Source organism: Prunus dulcis, chromosome 6 (assembly GCF_902201215.1).
Source record: "Prunus dulcis chromosome 6, ALMONDv2, whole genome shotgun sequence".
In the NCBI taxonomy this organism is placed as follows: domain Eukaryota; kingdom Viridiplantae; phylum Streptophyta; class Magnoliopsida; order Rosales; family Rosaceae; genus Prunus; species Prunus dulcis.
Genome location: NC_047655.1, coordinates 25340903 through 25359869, shown reverse-complemented (window position 1 = coordinate 25359869; position 18967 = coordinate 25340903). Strand labels below are relative to the sequence as shown.

The window sequence follows — 18967 nt, the reverse complement described above, 5'->3', positions numbered from 1 at the left end:
ATTATTTCTATATATATATATATATATATATATGTGTGTGTGAGAGAGATTTGCGAGAGCAAGAAGAATGACTATTTACAGGTAAGAAACCCAGCAGCGTTTTTAAGAATATACTTCTCTGGTGAGCACACGTGTGTTGGACTAATTGGCTAATGCAGTGTGCTGGTCCCCTTACACTTAAGTTTAAGTCCGTTTCTCTATAATTTAAATTAATTTAGAGTAATTTAGACTATAATTTGTATTTGAAAAAACGAATACACTACTCTAGTGATAGATTCCTTTCATGACATGGAAGATCCAATGGTCAGGATTTGCTCCAACCACTTAGATGTATTTACTGTTTAATACGACTACATGAAGTATTCTTCTTTCGGCTCATAAATAATTAATGTATCAACAGGAAAAGCATGCAGTTTAGTCAGATTAGATATTTGAATAAATGTATTAAATAATCATAAAGCTCTAATAAAAGCCTTCCTGGGGACAAACGACAGGGGCTATTGTAGGTATAGAAATGCCGATGAACACTAAAACCTACCATGGCTTGAATCTAAAAAGTTGGGTTATGTCACTTTACTTGTGCATCATCCTAGAACAATTTTATTTTTATTTTCTTCGTATATTTGTGCTAAAATTGACCCCTTTGATTCTCATATTTGGATTCTTTCGAATTTGTCATACTCGACCGACTTAATTAATTCAACGCCTTTCAAAAACTTGAAAAATCATGAAACATGAACAAAATGATTTCATAGTGAAAGCTAGGATTTGTATTTGATTGTTCGAGATAAACTCAAACTAATCTGACATGTTTATTTTGAGTCATATTTCATATATCTTATGAACTAGAAAACTTGGTATTAGGATGCTCTTATTTCTAAACTAAATATAATATTCACAAAATAAAAACCATATGGTATATAATTCTTCACAAAATATGACTTGAATTTTCATAACATAATGAAAATTCTCACCCTAACTAGCATATTTTAAAAGAAAAGAAAAATATAGTGGGGGAAAAAAGATCATAAGGATTGAAATTTTCCCAAAAACCCGCATAAGAAGTTGTTGACTAATGTTTGTATGCATGGGATATACTGACATAAGAAAGTTGTTGATTTAATGTTTGTATGCATGGGATATACTGTTCACAATTCGACATGTGTAGTGATGATAGTATAATATATATATGGGTGGACCGTGGATTCGTGGCACCATATTTTTAACACAAGTTTTGACATAATTTTTGAGCCATTAGATTACTCTACTTTTAATGGTTGAGATTAAATCTGACATGAAAAATAATTTTAATATTTTAAATAAACAATCATTAATTTTATTTTCTCTCTCGTAAAAATAAAATAAAATAAATTTCTCTTTCCTTCCTTTTTTTTTGAAAACGTAATCTCTTTTTTTGGTAGTATCTGTTTTTTACTTGGTATATACCTCTCTCTCTCTTACCTGGGATCAGAAAAAGAAAAAAAAACAAAAACAAAAACAAAACAAAAAAACAAAAAGAAACCTCCATTCTCTCTCTCTCTCTCTCTCTCTCTCTAGTAACTGCAGACCAACAATATGAATTCTCTACTCCATTTTTATTTCATTTTCATTTTTCTTAAAACAAATACATTTTGTTTTGTTATTTATGATTATATTGATAGTTTAGTTATCTGCTATGAGTCAGCAGTCCGTTACACCCAAGGAAAAATAGGCCTTCCATGCTCAACATTCGTCTGCGCGGTATCAACGTCAGTTGGCCTTGTCTCTCGTTACAGAGCTGAGAATCATTCCTTTTTATTGAGATCTGCATTTGAACATTAAATATTTCAGGTTTTATAAACTGGGTTCTATTCAGGTCTTATTATTAGAAATAACAATAATAAAAAGTGAACAAACTGACGTTGATACTGCCCATACGAAATAAAAATGGAGTAGAGAATTCATACGGTTGGTTTGTAGTTACTGGAGAGAGAGAGAGAGAGAGAGAGAGAGAGAGAGAGGGAAAAAAGATAGGGGTTTTTTTTTAGTCCCAGGGAAGAGAGAGTGAGGTATATACCAAGTAAAAAGGATAATACCAAGAAAAGATATTACGTTTCCAAGAAAAAAAGGAGGAGAGAGAAATTTATTTAATTTTATTTTTATGAGAGAAAAAATAAAATTAATAATTGTTTATTTAAAATATTAAAACTATTTGTCATGTCAGATTTAATCTAAACCATTAAAAATAGAGTAATCTAATGATCTAAAAATTATGTCAAAAATATAGTGCTATGGATTCGCCCTCCTATAGGGACGTTATGTATTTTCTTTTTTCTTTTTTGAGAAATTCTATGATTGCATTCATAATTCTAGCCACAAAGGGCCAATACAAACTAGCTACAAAAGGGCCATTACAATAACGAAGCCACAAAGGGCCAATACAAACTAGCTACAAAAGGGCCATTACAATAACGAAGCGGTCTAATATCAAAATTAAGAAAATCAGGTATGTCTCCACCAACGATCAGGCAAGATCGAAGAAACTCTGGCATAGGCATCCCAACTAAGATTGCAAACTTAGAATAATAAAAAAGAGATAAAGCTTGAAAAAATCAAGCCATAACAATACAAATAAAACTCTCACCAAGGTGAGATGAAAAGCTCTTACAAAGGAGAGATGAAAAACTCTCACAAAAGGAGAGGTGAAAACTATACAGAGAACCCAAAGAGTCTCTGCAACTTATTCCAAACATAAAGAAATTGCAAAAAAGATGGTGGTGGAGATCTGACGCCGAAATGCAAGTGAAGATCCGACGCTGAGCCACAGCCGCCACTAATGGTTAGATGAAAATCATAACAAAACTAAAACAAATAGAGAAAACCCTTTGTCTTTGAAAATGGGGAAAGAGGTGAAAGGAGGAAGAGAGGAAGAGAGGAAGAGAAGAGAGGAGAAGGGGGAAGAACAATGGCTTCTTCCCCCCTCAAGGTGGAAAAGGCTCTAAGAGTGTTTTTTGTGAGAAAGGGGGCTAGGTTTTTTTGTGGCCATACAAGATCCGAGAGCCAAACATAACTCGACGTTATGTATTTTCTATTACCCCTTTATATTTTCCTTTTTGTTTATAGTAACGCGTGAACATTGGCATAAGAGAATAACTATGTGTATATATAATATATAATATAACATATTTATTATCTACAATTGTCTCCTTTTTCCTTTCTTTATAGATGAAAATGAAGGTAGCCAAAAACAGCTCCATGACACATCAATAGTACTGAACATCCCTCTCCTAGAGTGAAAAAGAAGTCATCGAAGATTGCATGTAGCTGATTTAAAAAATTCATCCCTTGCAATTTGCCTTAGTTGTCTTGAAAAAGAATCATTTGTTGTCTTTTCACGAGAAATAAAACAAAACAGTGCCTACGCATAATACTATAATAGAAAGAAAAGATGGAGGGAGATTTCTGTATTTACGGTGGCGTCTCAGGAGATGCCAGGCTGTATGAGTCCGTCCGACCGCTTTGACTCCATTGAAGGAAACTATTAACCGGTGAAAGTAGAAACGCCGTCACTTTCAGCGTGAATGTGTCATTGAAATTCCCCAAATACCCTTTTCTGTCTTAATTTTCTTGGCTGGACCCCCAACCTTTCAATAATGGAGTTGTGTGTTTTCTTTTTCTTCCATGCACAGTCCCACTCCACCCACCTACTCTATGCTGGCAAATATTGCATGATCTTATTTATGCAATTTGGTAATTAATTTGTGTTCAACAACAAAATTAAGGTCAACTTGGTGAATTAGGAGGAGTCATCATGTTATTTTTCACTTTTCCAAAAATATATGAAACATTAACACATTTTTCCATTCTATTTACTTTTTTTAAAAATATACAAACGATATTAGAGAAAAGGGATTCGAATACAAGACTTCGAGTGCAAGGCTTAACCACTTGACCTACAAGTGAAGCCAACCGACATAAATTTTGCAGCTAGCTAGCACAACCCTTGAATTAAATCCTGTGAATTTTATAGCCCCATATACGGAGGGGAGCCCTCTGTTTCTTAATTTTTAGGTAAGAAAAACAAAAAACAAAAATGTGACAATGATATTGAGTGGCCAAACATTTATGAAGACCAGTTGGATCCAACCCAGAACCCCTCGTGCACAAGAGGATAGTGTTTCTTGTAATTTAATCCGAGTGAAGCCCACATAACCAGAATGATTGAATGTACAATGAACTGAGAAACTCATATGGATAGGAACTATACTGAACCAACCACGCATTATTGTTTTTTTCATTAATGTCTTCGATCCACCACTTCTAATTTTCTAGATTCTAGGATCTTTCTGTCTGACTGATCATAGAATGTTTGGAAAAGTCGCTTAAATGGATTTGCATTGATTGTTTTTTATCGTTTTTTTGCATCCGCAATATAATCCACAAGAACTTCTCATCCACGAAATCCATGTAATCTGATCTTCTTGACAGGTAGGAGGAGGTCCATTTTTGAAGCTTAATCAAGCTTATTCCTTGCTAATTAAGCTTAATTACATCCACGTATTCAAATCTGGGAGACTTAATTAGGCTACAAAAGTTGGGCATCTTTGGATCAAATAATTAGGCTGAAAAACTAATTATCTTAAAAGTGGACATTGAACAGAAGTTTACGGTACCTAAAATGTGTATCAAGATGCTTAACTTAACTGAAATGTGGTTTTAGGCTTTTGTGTTTGTCGAATGATTAATGTGTCATTATGGTTTTTGATAGGTTTAAGTTTGTTGTCTCAATCATTAATCCACATTAAGGTTAATGTCTTGTTGACTGTTATTATATTCTCTTCCACATGAATGAAAATTTGTACTATTTCTGTGTGTGGTAGAGTTTTAGCAATCATAGATGGGCCAACTAGGTTGCTAAAACTGTGTGGTGCATGTTATTTAGACTTGGCTCTTCAGAATTTTGTTATTAGGTTGTGATCCTGGTATGTGGTACCCCAACAATCAACATTGAGATGAGGTACTTTCGAAACAATTAAAAGAGGATTGATTGATTGATTGGGATCCAATGTGAGTTAGAATTCTTCTAGCTTCAATCGCGCTCAAGCATGTGTGAATGAAATCTGATGGTTGATGCATTGTGAATTCTATGTAAATTAATAGTTAATAAATATCAAAATGCGTTTGAATTAATGTCAATTGCTCACACATAAGTGAAACCTAACCGTTGATGCATTATGAACTATGTGTGTATCAACTAGTTAGGAATTAACTACATGCGTGAACTGGAGCAAGATTTAGTAGCAAGTGAGATGGCAAGAGAGTGATCATAGAGTGTGTTAGGTGACGAGTGAAAATCCAATGTAGTTGCTAAGTCACATAGTCACACAGAGGCTGTTGGCCATTCTCATTCAGGTTCGATTGGTGAATGGTCAAATAGGTCGCATGCATTGTCACCTTCACTAGTAGACCCTTATGCAGATGGCAATGGCATTCACGTTTAATTTTGCCTTACAATTTTTTAGCTGCTTGTTTGGTTGGCAATGACAAGTTAAGACAGCTACATGCATATTATGGCCCCCTTACATTAGATTGGATGTTAGAAATCTCTCTGTAATCTGTTTTTGATTTGCTTTCATAATTTATGTTTGTCTTTTTTTTTTTTTCTTTTTTTTTTGTTTCTTTGTTCATTCTATTATGAAATCAGGGCTTGAGCCTTGAGGCCCAGTAGAGATGAAAAATCCAAACCCACTAACATATATAAATGTGGCCTAACTTGTGTCACCAAACAAAAATATGACCTAACTTGCAGCACGAGCTTTCTTTCTAAGAGGTTTTTGGCTAAACAGAGCAGACAATGAATGCCTTTCTTCCACGCCAAGCTTAGACTAAATTGAAACAAAGGCCCACAGCCCAGCTTTCAGTCTCTGATGCCTTCCCAAAAATGGCAATAAAACCAGTAACTCTTTTCACTGTTTCCAAGCTCCACTTTGAATGCATTGCAGGACTACCATTAATTGATTCGACCGTTTGAACCGGTCAATGAGCTTTTTTCAACCACTGCTATTAAGATATAAGACCAAGCCACTCGTCTTCAAGTTGAGAGATGGATTGGATTTTACCCTACTTCAGGAAAAGTTTCCACACTGGATTCACTGTGTTAGCCAAATGTCACATCCAAAAGATACAGAATTTGATTTACCACTCAGCTGTTAGAATTTTCAGAGTTCAATCAGCTCAAACTAAACCAAAAATTCAACTGAATTTTCCCTTCATTCAACAAACTAATAGTAATTTTTTTTTTTTTTAAAGGATAGCTTAATCCATCAGTTTTTATCCTATTACTATGAAGGTAATCACAATAATAGTGATCATATTTATGAAGTTAATTACTTGGTGTTTCTAACTAAACCAATTTATATGAGTTTTATCAGTGTTTTTTTAATATTGGATGGTCAGACAGAATTGTACTTAATACACAGTACTTAACATAAATTAGTGCACTAAAAGGAAACAAATACAACATCATCCTCATCATCTAATCTAAGCAGAATATGAAACAGATGGTTGAGGATGAAATACTAGATGTTAAGCTATATATCTATATCCAAATTCCCAAGCTTAGGGAATTTCAATCTCACCCTCATCTTCTGTAGTTGGTAGCATCAACCATTCATCTGGGGAAGGGCTCTGATCATTTGCATCAACCAAAGATGGCTCTTGATCAAGTGCTGTACAACTGTTCTGGTTCTGACCAAACAACCAATTAGAACTTCCCAGTGATAAAGGGTACTTCGATTTTTCAGCATTGTTACTATCCAAGGTATTTAGAAAAGATAACCACCAAGAATAGGAAGAGGCTTGGTTCTCTCCCCACTCAAATTCTAAGGCTTCCATGGTTGCTGCTGCTGTAGATGGTGCATGAGCCAAAACTGAAGGTGCAGTTGTAGACCAAACAGGTCCAGGCAGAGGCATGGACTCCACCAATGAATTAAATTGTGAACCAACAACAACATGGGATGAAGATGCCGATGATGATGAAGATGAAGATGATGATGATGATGATGATGATGATGATGATGCTCTATGGAGTTGCAAGGCTTGAAAAATCTGCCTCCTAATTTCACCAGCATTAATGTCACAAAGCTGGGAAGCCCTTCTGCTTGCCCTTCTTCTCACTGGCTTGGCTGGAGAATTGGATTTCTCTGATGAAGAGCTCATGTTGGTTTTCAACTGAGATGAAATTCAAGCAGGCTTTTCTGTGGCAATATAATATACGGGGAGATAAAGAAGTGAATTGAAGTATAGGGTAGGGGTTGAACTTGAAAGAATTTGATAAGAGTTGAATTAATTGGAAGGCCAGAGAGGAATAAGTGGCGGAGTTAAGTGAAAAGAAAAGATGGGTCAGAAGTCACTCAGAAGCAATGACATGTATGCTGACACGTAATGGATGCAATGGGACACATCAAATTTAAGGGAGCCTTGGAAGTCACTGTCTCTCAGTCACTCTGTCTGCAAAAGTCTACCTCCTCTTCCCCTCTTTCGTACTTTCCTGCTAACATCTTTAAGGCCTTGGATTTTCCTCTAGGCAAAACACTGTTCCCTTTTGCTAAATTGCAATATTTTCCATAGAATCATACCACAGTAGATGTTTTGACCAAAAAAAATTTGCACAGTGGATGTGTACGTTTGTATGTGGCTCTGAAACTTGTGAGGTTGGGAGGAGAAGCAAAAAAACCGAACTCCATTTCAAAGTTTTGCATTATTGTTCATATCTGGTCCGATTCCAAAGTGGAAGCAAGCGCAGTCCAACTAAATTCTTCCGACTACCTTGAACAGTTGCCATCATGCATGGTCCAAAATGGGTTCACATTTGTCCCTCGCTAACTCGCACAACACGACTAAAAATTATTGATGTTTGTTGAATCTCACAATGCCTTATTGCCTGATGATTATCAATTATTGATACATATGAATTTTAAAATGCCTCATTCATTGATAATTATCAATTTCACCATTTCTCCTAATTATTAACATGTTTACCTTATCTATTTGTCATTTGAGAAGCAAGGGTTTGATGATTTCTCACATCATCAATAGCCTGTCAACAGACATGGACAAATTCAGCCCAATATGCGCACCCATCCTTGGTGGATTTATGTACTGAGCTAGTTGAGTCCTAGCTAACTATACATTACGTTGATCTAAGTTGGACTGAATTGTCCATATGCTGCAGCAGCCCATTTAAACCTTGGCTTGGCAGTCCACCCTATTGGGCTTGAAGCTGCCTCTCTCAATCCTAGATCAAATTTCTGTCCAGTCCACGTCATCTCCGGAAAGTCCTCCATAATTTCAGACCCAAAAGCATATATACTGTTGTTTGTCTTGTCAAATAATTGTAATTTTTATACCCCACACTGCCTGCCACCATCAACGTCTTTTTGTGAAAAAGGGCACCATGTGATGTGACCCTCATAAAAACCAAAGAAAGAAAGAAAAAGAAGAAACAGAAAAAGAGAAGATGGCGGAGAAGGTGATTGTTGTGAGCATAAGGGAGTCCGCGTGGTCAGGCAAGCTGAGGAGTCGACGACCCCTCAGGGGTCGCTGTGGCTCTCCAACTCGGATCTAGCATTCAATAACTATCCCGCGTCCACTTTTTTTTTTTTTTTACAGACCAAGTGCAAGTAGTGACCTCAACTTCTTTAACTCGGGACTTCTCAATCAGGCGCTCAGCAAAGCCCTCGTGCCCTTCTACCCAATGGCCGGTCGCTTCAAGCTCAACCACCACAACGGCCTTCTGGAGATTGATTGCAATTCACAAGGGGTGCTCTTTGCTGTGGCGGAGAGCAACTGTGCCTTGGATGATTTTGGCGATTTTGCGCCCACTTCCGATTTTCGTACCCTCATCCCCGCCGTTGATTACTCCGGTGGGATATCCTCATATCCCATGTTGGTGTTACAGTTATAGGTGACGCACTTTCAATGTGGTGGAGTGTCACTTGGTGTTGGCATGGACCACCGTATGGCAGATGGAGTTTCCAATATGCATTTTGTAAATGCATGGTCTAATATCGCTCGTGGTGATCTCACAAATATTACTCAACCCTTCATGGACAGGACGTTACTTCGTGCCCGAAACCCACCTCAGCCTACATTCCCCCGCATTGAATATCAACCTTCTTCCCAAATGAAATTACCTTCTCATCATCTGAAAAACATAAATACTATTGCGTCCATTTTTAGATTTACGCGAGAGCAGCTCAACATTTTGAAAGCCTAGTATAAGGAAAATGGCAGGAGCAATGTCATGATAATACGAAGTATAGCTCATTTGAGATGTTGGCAGGTCATATCTGGAGATGTGCTTGCAAGGCACGTAAACTTGCGGATGATCAAGACACCAAAGTACTCATTCCCATTAATGGACGGTCCAAATTGCAACTCCCACTCCCACCTGGTTTCTTTGGCAGTGTCGCTTTCAGAGCCGCACCAATTGCTGCAGCGGGGGATCTCGTATCGAAACCATTGTGGTATGCTGCAAGCTGTGTTCACAATGCTTTGGCGTAGATTGACGATGATTATCTCAAATCAGCCCTTGACTATCTTGAGCTTCATCGTCCTTGTGCTTCCCCACTTGTTAGAGCAACTCCAGCGCTAGAGGCTGGCCCAGGCAAAAGGCAGAGATGAGCCCGAGTCCAGCTCCAGCGCCAAGAATCCAGCCCGGGCAACAGGCGGGCCCCACGAAACCGGGCAGGCCCAAGGGCAAAAGTCGCCTGGGCTTGAGCCCGAGTTCGCTGACGTCAGCGCTGACGTCAGCGCACTAAAATCAATTTTTTTTACTGTTGACTGCCACGTGTCGTCACCGGGTGGCTCCGATTGGATTTTTTTCAGCAATCCTACGGTTCTCTTTTTTTTGGCCAAAAAAAGTTTAAAAAAATCCAAAAAAATCCGAAAAAATTCTGAATTTTTTTTTTTAAAAATACCAAAAATTTATGTATTTTTTCCCTATAAATACCTAACCATTTTATCTACTTTCAACACCAAATCTTCATACAATTTCTTCTCCATACAATATTTTCTACTCTCCACTCACATAATTCATTTTCCACACCAAAATATTTTTAATTGCCATTTTAATCAATTTAATGTAACTTTTTTTTGCATATTCTATTTCTTTTTGTTGCACAATGTTTATTTTATTTTTGCATTTCCTAATTGGCTTTATTTATTTACATAATCAATTTTATTCTTGCATTTCAAAATAGTTTATAATTTCATGCATAATCTTTATTTTTGTTTTTGCATTTTCAATTTGTCTATATTTATTTACACAATCAATTTTATTCTTGCATTTGAAAATAGTTTATAATTTCTTGCATTGTATATTTTTTGAATGCACTTCCAATTATTTATTTTGAATAGATCATACAAGCACAAATTTTATCTGGAATAAGACACGTGGCAACCGAGATTCACATCCGATAATCTTATCCGAAAATTTAATTACAAAAGATTATCAAAATTAATGATTTAAAGTATAAAAAAATAGGAAATAAAGTACAATGAATAGTAATTGCCCTAGACTTTGCCCTTGTGGGTGGAACTACAAATGGCAAGGCTGACACTATTCACGTGAATAGTATCAGCCCTTGCTTGCCCTAGCTTGCCCTTGCCTTAGACTTTGCCCTTAGGGGTGGAGTTGCTCTTATGGGGCCTCTTTCAATTAGGTGCATGCCCCAATCTCCGGATAAACAGTTGGATTAGGCTACCGATTTATGATGCTGATTTTGAATGGGGTCGACCCATTTTCATGGGGCCTGCTGCATTATTTGACGGGATGTGTTTGTTGCTCATGATTTCTCTGCCATCTGAGCACATGAAATCATTTTCCAACTTCTTGTATGACAATCAGGGGCACAATTTTAAGATTGCCCCCAAATTATAACCTTGTTTTATTATATGATGTTATTTATTTATTTGGCTTAATTGTAGTAATAGTTCTTGAATTATATTCCAAGTTACAATTCCGTCCTTGAACTCCAATAATAGTTGTTGTAGTCCTCAAATTAGTTTCCCGTCCTTTCTCAGTCACTCACTGTGTCTGCAAAAGTCTACCCCCTCTCCATAGAATCATAGACTCGTGAAGTTGTGAGGTTGGGAGGATAAGCATAACCGAACCCCCATTTTCAAAATTTTGCATTATTGTTCAGATTTGGTCCAATTTCAAAGTGGATGCACAGTTCAACCAAATTCTTCCAACTACCTTGTACAGTTGCCTTCATGCACGGTCCAAAATGAGTTCACATTTGTCCCACACTAACCCGCACGACACCATTGTTAAACGTTGATTTATTTGAATGTGTCATACATCAATGATTTATGTAAATTTTGTTGATTTTTTAATACTTCATCAAGAAACAACGGATCTCAACTACGGATATATAAGAGCTAAAACTGCTAATGGCCTTCCACTCAATGTAAGTATCTGGTCAATTATTAATACATATAAATCTCACAAGACTTCGTCGGTCGGATGATGAAAACCGTCTCCTAAATATAACTGTGTTTACCTCATCTATTTTTCATTTGAGAAGCAATTGTTTGATTATTTCTCGCATCATCAATAGTCTGTCAATAGACATGGAGAAGGCAGATTTTGTTAGCTAAGAATTTGAAACGTGCCCCAAATTCAGCCCAATTGTATGTATGTACTGAGCTAGTTGCTATACATTGAGCTAAGTTTGAGTTGACTTTTGCATCAACTAGCTCATAAATAAATCATCCATCACATTTCTTCGAGCTCTTCATTTTTTGTGGTGTAAATTTGTGTCCTTCAAGCAAAAGCAGCCTATTTCTGTCCAGTCCACGGTCTCTCCGGCTGTCCTCCATAATTTCATGCCCAAAGCAGATCTCCTGTTGTAAATTGTAATTACAGTTTTTGTCTTTCTGGTCAAATAATAATATTTTTGTTGAAATTTCAGTATTATTTAATTTTTGAAATAATGTTTTTTCTGACAAATATTCTCATGTCAATTTATATCAAATTGGAACACTGGATTAAATTAGAGAACAAATATATATATTTGCTGGATAAGGATTAGGGGACTATACATTTAAACAAAAGACCTCTGCCAATGGTCGGTTCAATATTTGTACTATTTTAGCATAGTTTATGTATATCATATATGTACATTATATATTGGTGACATGGCACTCCAAGACGCTAGGGCCAATGCATCAGTCTCCCTCCTACCTTTGTACATAATTAATTAAGATGACTAAAAACTTATAATTATAATTAATTAAACACAAGTTGTGGGTTAAACTTTTACAATGGATAGGCACTCAACCTATTCAGTGGTTGCATCTCATTACCTATCAATTTTTGTTTTCTTTTTTTTTTTTGGGTTAAGAGAAAAAATAAAGAAACAAGTGGGAGCCCAGTGGGTTTAATTTAGTCCTAGATAGTCGAACAAAGGAAGAAAGAAGACAGAAATTTACAACTCATTATGTGGTAATGTTTGAACATTGACAGCTTCCAAAATCTTATTTTTCTGATCAAATGTTGATTTCCAAGGTTTGATTGAGCTGTTCAGAATCACCTTTCGGGAATTTATTATTTCTCTATAGCTCTGAAAGGAAGCTAGTTTTGAGAGAGAGAGAGAGGCAGTGTTTCTTTCTGAAATGGGTATATGTGCAGATGCGGAGTAGGCTAGTATGCTCCTTTATATAGCATGCGCGTGGATTCCGTGGAGTATCAAACCCTATAGTTGGAATGGGAATCCGGCAAAGGAATTCCAATTATCCTTCAATTAATACTTCTAATTATTCTCATTACGAGTAATTATTTCGATAAATAAGTTAGGTCAATTGGTTAATACATTATGTTCGGCTTTTTCAAGTACAAAACTTCCTTCATATAAATTGGATTAGAATAATTAGAATATCGTTTTGTATAAGTAAAAAAATTATTTCTATTTTTTGGATCGAACTCAAAGTCATTTATTTTCATTAATCGTTTACTTCTAATTATTCCCGAACAAAGTAACTCGTTGTTGTCGGCAGAGAGAGAAGAAATAGCAACATTAGGGTCAGAGTTTTCTTAAACAAACATTTGATATCGAACTTTGGGCTAAAGCATATATAGAGGCTACAGATTTCATGTACTGAGTCAAACTTTCCTGCCTGTCTTTTTTCTCCTACTTGCTCTGTCAGAATCAATGACCTTGATTTTTAATTTGCGTGGGGTTAGTTTCATTGGGTCAAATGTGCAGCATTTAGATGTCAAAACCATGACCAAACATCTTTTGATACGCCAATGTGCATCTTCCCCTTTAGGCTCTAACCCATATTCTTCTTCATATTCAAATCCTAAAAAGTAATGCTAGTGGATGGCTAGTGCTTACTGCAATATGCGAACCCTATTCCATTAGCGGACTTGTAGAGTTAATGATGCTTAATTGTTTTAATATAATTGAGAGTTTTGTTTGGAGAATTGGTGATTCACAAAATTTGTTATGTTAGACTTTTTTATTTCACTGTAATGAAACAAAGATAAGCTATTCACAGTGTACTTCATATTTACATTTTCGTTGCATTTAGGCGTTTTAAAATAAAATTTATACCAATCAACAATTATCAGTTATGTACACACATGTAAACAGTTAAATTTCACATTCATTCTCATTGGGAAAAAAAAATATTGAAAAATGCACTACGTGTTGAAGATTGAAAGGGTTCTAATTTGTAAAACTATATATCTCTACTAACTAATAGATACCTACAGACTCATTAACTTGACACCGGAAGAAAAATTTACACTTGAAAATTCGGATTAATATTGAATTGATAAACGAAACCTATTACAAACCCAAACACAAATGGCAAACCTTTTGGTGATCTATGCATGTACAAAATACCAACACCATGGAATGGGAAAAGAAGAAAAAAAACCCTACAAGCCAACACAATTTCTTGAGGTGGTAATTCCACCGTCCACAACGAGGTTATGGCCACTAACATACTTGGATTCATCACTAGCAAGATAAAGAGCAGCCTCAGCTATGTCTTTAGCCCTTAGGGTTTGCCCTTTCAAATTGGCAAGCCCCCTCACAAAGTCCTCCATTTTCTCTACTTCTTGCTCACAAGGCATCCCCAAATCTATGCATTCTTCTTCTTCCTCATCATCACCGCTCGTCCGCCAAGCGTTCACAAGCATTGACGTGGCAACCCCAAATGGAGAAATGCAATTTACCCTAATCCCATACCGGCCCAATTCACAAGCTGCGTTCTTTGTGAGCCCAACAATGGCATGCTTTGAGGCTGTGTAGGCATGCGGCCCAAGCCCACCTGCCACCCCAGCTACACTTGATGTTGAAATTATGCACCCTCCATTTCCTCGAGGCACCATCACTCTTGCAGCATGCTTCATCCCCAATGCTGCTCCTCTCACATTCACCCGCATCACCTGGTCGAATTCGTCGGTGTCAAAATCCATGATGCTCTTGTGTTTCGACTGGTTTCCGAGGATCCCGGCATTGTTGAACATAATGTCGAGCTGCCCGTAACGGGAAATTGTTGATTCAACTAAGTTCTCAATGTCTTCTTCCAAGCTAACATCACAATGAACAAAGGTGACTGAAGGGCTCAAGGAATTGGCTAGGGTTATGCCAACTGCGTCCTCCACGTCGGCAATGATTACTTTGGCACCATGCCTTGTAAAAAGCCTCACTGTTGCTTCTCCAATGCCTCTAGCACCGCCTGTCACTATAGCAACTTTTCCATCCAACCTGAAAAAAAAAAAAATTTCATCAAACAGTTTAGTTGGTTTTCTGGTGTGAGTCTTGTAATGTATTTGAACAGTGGGCATAATGAATTTTTGCATTTTGGCACTGTTCTCATGCAAACTATGAGATTTTAAAAGGTTCCACATTTATGCATTTTGGGTAATATTTTATTTATATTGAGAAAAATTGAGTTAAAGGAGAAAGTACCTTTTAGGAGGAGGAGCAGTATTATTGTTGTCCCTTCCCAACCCATGAATTCCATGGAGGGCTTTTTCAGGCATAACTTGGGCAGGCATATGATTAGTTGGTAGCTAGCTCTAAAGTCTACCTAAACAAAATGGAGAAGAGAGAGACTTTAGAGAGACTTTAGAGAGAGAGAGACAGAGAGAGAGAGACTTAAGGATGGATGTTGAATGAAGAAGGAAAGGGTTTTATAGACAAGTAGAAGTAGAGACATACACATGCATGCGGTGAGTGGGTTCCAAGAGAGGGCTGTTTGTCTTATTGCAAGGTAAGTTCCATAGAAATAGATGTCCCTCCTCCTTGGCCTTGCCTTCAATTTGGAATTTAAGAATGGCAACAGATCTGTATAAATTAAAGAAAACATTAATATTTAAAAACTTACAGCTAGTCCAGCTAACTAAGTCGCCAATTATATAATAAGACCTCCCTAGATGATGGAGAAAAAGACATTGTATATTCATGAAATAACATTTTATGTCACTTGTAACACATAGGCGTTGTAAAGATAAAAAAATTCACAAACATCATATTTACCATGCGGGATGTGAGACACTCTAAATTTTAAATACTACTATTATTCCGCAAACAACGACATCCTTTCTTAAAAGACATGTATATGAAAGGAAAGTGTATAGTTTTACCACACTTTCTGCGTGCATTTGTCAACTGATTTTGAAATATTAGGTGAATCTACACAAATGGTCAAAAATGTCACAGCTAATAGTACCCATTAGGTGAATGTGCCCCTATCTGCTCCTTTTCATTGTATAAAGTTAGTCAAACAGTCCATCATCCTTGGTACACATGCAGCGTATTCAAGCTTCAAAATTCTGGTATCTTTGATTGCGACTAAAATTCAACCAAAGAAAGATTGTGATTAAAACATGAACTTACAGTCTTAATTTCAATTTTTGATGTGGAAAACTTGTGGTTTAAATTGTTATGAGCATTTAACATATGCTCGAGATTCTGTGTTAGAATCCCTTGCTCTAATATTATTTGTGTTATAAATAAATAAATAAAACACAATTTTGGATTGAAGCAACAATTTGAATTACGAAAGAACCAAAAATAATAAATAAAATGCTGGTTAAGTTGAACCAGTTGGCAGATGATACCAAGCTTTCACATGGTCCCAGGTCCGAAGTAATGGGTGGGGACCTGCGGGCCTCTCTGTGCTGGCCTGTGATTAATTACTAGCTAAGATTGATTATGTGCATACCAAATGGAGATTAAAGATAATAAACAAAACCTAAACGCAGAACACAAACTGCACAAGATCTCATGATTTAAGCAGCAAAGATTTTGATTCTAGCGAAGCCAATCAAGTTTTTTTGACATGAAAAGGAAATAAATTAAATTAAAGGGTCGAAGATTACGTGATTTAAGTACTAAGATTTAGATTTGATCGTTCTATTTTCTGGACCTTGGTCTTCTTTTTGAGCAGCTACAGACTGTATGTGTTCTTGGAGTTTTAACTTTTAGCCTTTAAAATATTTAAAATATGATAAATACATAAGCCACTCAGATAATTCTTCACGTCAAGCTTTTGCTTCAATTAGAAAAATGGGGTTTTAATAAAACACCCCATAATACTTTAATGATTTTGGCGTACCTACTTTGACTGGTTTTTCACACAGAATTTGGAAGTGGTGGTCACGATGAAGAGAGAAGAGGCCTCAAGTTTATGACCAAAGACTGCAGCTTTCTTCAAGGTAGTACTAGTAGTAGGATATTAGGATCATTAGATTTATGATAATATTCTATATACATGACTTCTTTTCGATTTCGTACTTCTCCTTTCAAGTAAATAAATATGTCATGATCGTACACTGTTTTTGTATACAAGAGTGTTTTCGTGTCCAATTGCAAGTCTGACTCACGACTTCTATGGTAGTAGCTAGTAGCCAGACCATCACACCATATGGGGAGGCATAAGATATTTTGATCAATTCAAGACGATCTCAACTGAGAAAAAAAAAAGTCAGAAAATTTTGGGGTTGGTAGGTACATACATTGATATTAGGAATTAATACTATATTATATAATCTCCGTTTTACATACAACATTAAAAAAAAAATGTTTGTGGCACTGGCAGGGGTTGAAGATTTGGCTTCTTAATCTCAGGAGCTGTGTTTTGCAGCCAAATCAAGAGATTAAGCAAACCCTATTTGAAATACCTGATTATTTAATCCTAATTATGATTATGTTGTGGGTCTATGGAAACTTTTGTAGCCAATAAATAGAGCAAGATAAGATGCCATGGCCCTGTGGCCATTTTCTTTGTTATAAATAGTCTCTCTTATTTATAGTCTCTTTTGGGCCGACTTTTAACTGTTGTCTAAATGCTATTTCTTTTTGTAAATTAATGTTATTATATTTGGTCCGTCAAAATTAATGCAACAAATCTTCAAGTAACTTTGCATTGTATACATAATTAGTGGGTGCTTGACGCTACACTTTGTGAGTAATTGCTCCTAATAATGGTGATATGCTTGTGTATCTAATGGAAATGGACCACCATTAGCGATTTGTATATGTTCCCATAAACCAAAAGTAAAAGAGAGAAAGGGATCATTGACTCCATTTGGACATTATGTTACTTTTTTTGTATAGAAAATACGATATTATTTTGAATTATTAACGTGCCATAAAACAAAGATTCACAGAATTATTTTGTTGGTTTACTTTGGGGTTTCTACATGATGATTTGTATGTGAGAATAATGTTCTTTAAATATGTCAATACAATTTCTTCACACACACCAAAGGAAAAGAAGAAGAAGAAAAAAAAGGCAAATCCAAATGCATCAAAGGATCTGTTTCTGTCTGGGTTATGGGGTGTTTATGATTTTAGGCCCAAATTAGGGTAATTGGGCTGAAGAAGAGTTTGGAGTGCTCGAAGAAGAGTTTGGGTCAAAACTCCTTGAGTTTGAAGAGCCACTGCAAATTTTGAACAGGCAAAAAAACAAATTAGTTTTTTATCCAACAACTATGGATTATGAGATTTGAATTCACGAATTTCTATAAAATAATATAAAATTGAGTGCCACTTTACCAATTGATCATTGGCAAATCAAAAAAGTTGAAAAATGAAACATGTTATTTTCTGAGTACAAGATTGGGTGTCACTTAACAAATCGTTGGTTGGCAAATCAAAATAGTTCAAAACGAAACTTGTTATTTTATTTTCCCATATATGAGCGAGAAGAATCATGTGCTAGCTATTTGTCCCATAATGAAATATAGTTGAGGTAACAAATAAGCTAAGGCCATGGACCATGGTGGGTCGGCCTTTTAAAGGCACGTATGGTGGGTCAAGAACAGCAACCACTAGTCTAATGTTAGCTAGTATACTATTGTGAGAAAATGGTGGGATATCAGTGCATAAAAGCATAGTTGCAGCATTAAGAAACAAGTTGCCCATACAGTTGTTGGAGTCTTAGAGATGTTCTTGTTGGGAAATGTATATATTTATATATGCACAGTTGAAAGCGTATCATATGCATCCCACTAATGAATCAAAACTTTTAAGCAAAGGTTGCATGATTGTAGTTACTCGCCGACTATATGGTTATGCAATACTTAACTCCATTACATTCATAATTTTGACAACGAAATATAAAACCTGGGAAATTGATCTTGATATGCCACGGTTGTGGACCCCAATTCTTTCAATGTTATTTTATTATTTTGGTATCTTGACACTTGCAAACGTCACATGTGTGTAATGCTCGCTCAATCATCAACGGCTCGTATTGGTTCTGGAGTAGTAGTTTTATAGCAAAGGAGAGGCGAATGAGAATGGCCCAAGAAGAGGACCAAAAGGGAGAAACAGAACCTTAGAAAACAAAAGCTAACAACTACTGGTACACACCCCATGGAAAATGTTAAAAGGCTTTACCAGAAAGCAAAGACACCTTGAAAACGAGACCCCTTTTACTTTTATAATTTTTATTCCGG

General features: G+C 36.3%; 2 protein-coding genes and 1 pseudogene across 2 annotated transcripts; 1 reads left to right on the top strand and 2 right to left on the bottom strand.

Annotated features, from left to right (window-relative positions):
* Positions 1-6444: 6444 nt before the first annotated feature.
* Positions 6445-7714, bottom strand: LOC117631735 (uncharacterized protein DDB_G0271670-like). The gene has a single exon (XM_034365022.1). The coding sequence runs from the start codon at positions 7195-7197 to the stop codon at positions 6598-6600; it is 600 nt and encodes a 199-aa protein (XP_034220913.1). The 5' UTR covers positions 7198-7714; the 3' UTR covers positions 6445-6597.
* A 783-nt stretch (positions 7715-8497) lies between these two features.
* On the top strand, positions 8498-10921 carry LOC117630547 (annotated as a pseudogene).
* Positions 10922-13885: 2964 nt separating this feature from the next.
* On the bottom strand, positions 13886-15116 carry LOC117632485 (short-chain dehydrogenase reductase 2a). The gene is made up of 2 exons (XM_034365970.1): positions 14970-15116; positions 13886-14765 (listed from the first exon to the last, which is right to left on the bottom strand). The coding sequence occupies exons 1-2, from the start codon at positions 15056-15058 to the stop codon at positions 13931-13933; spliced, it is 924 nt and encodes a 307-aa protein (XP_034221861.1). The 5' UTR covers positions 15059-15116; the 3' UTR covers positions 13886-13930.
* Between the last annotated feature and the right edge of the window lie 3851 nt (positions 15117-18967).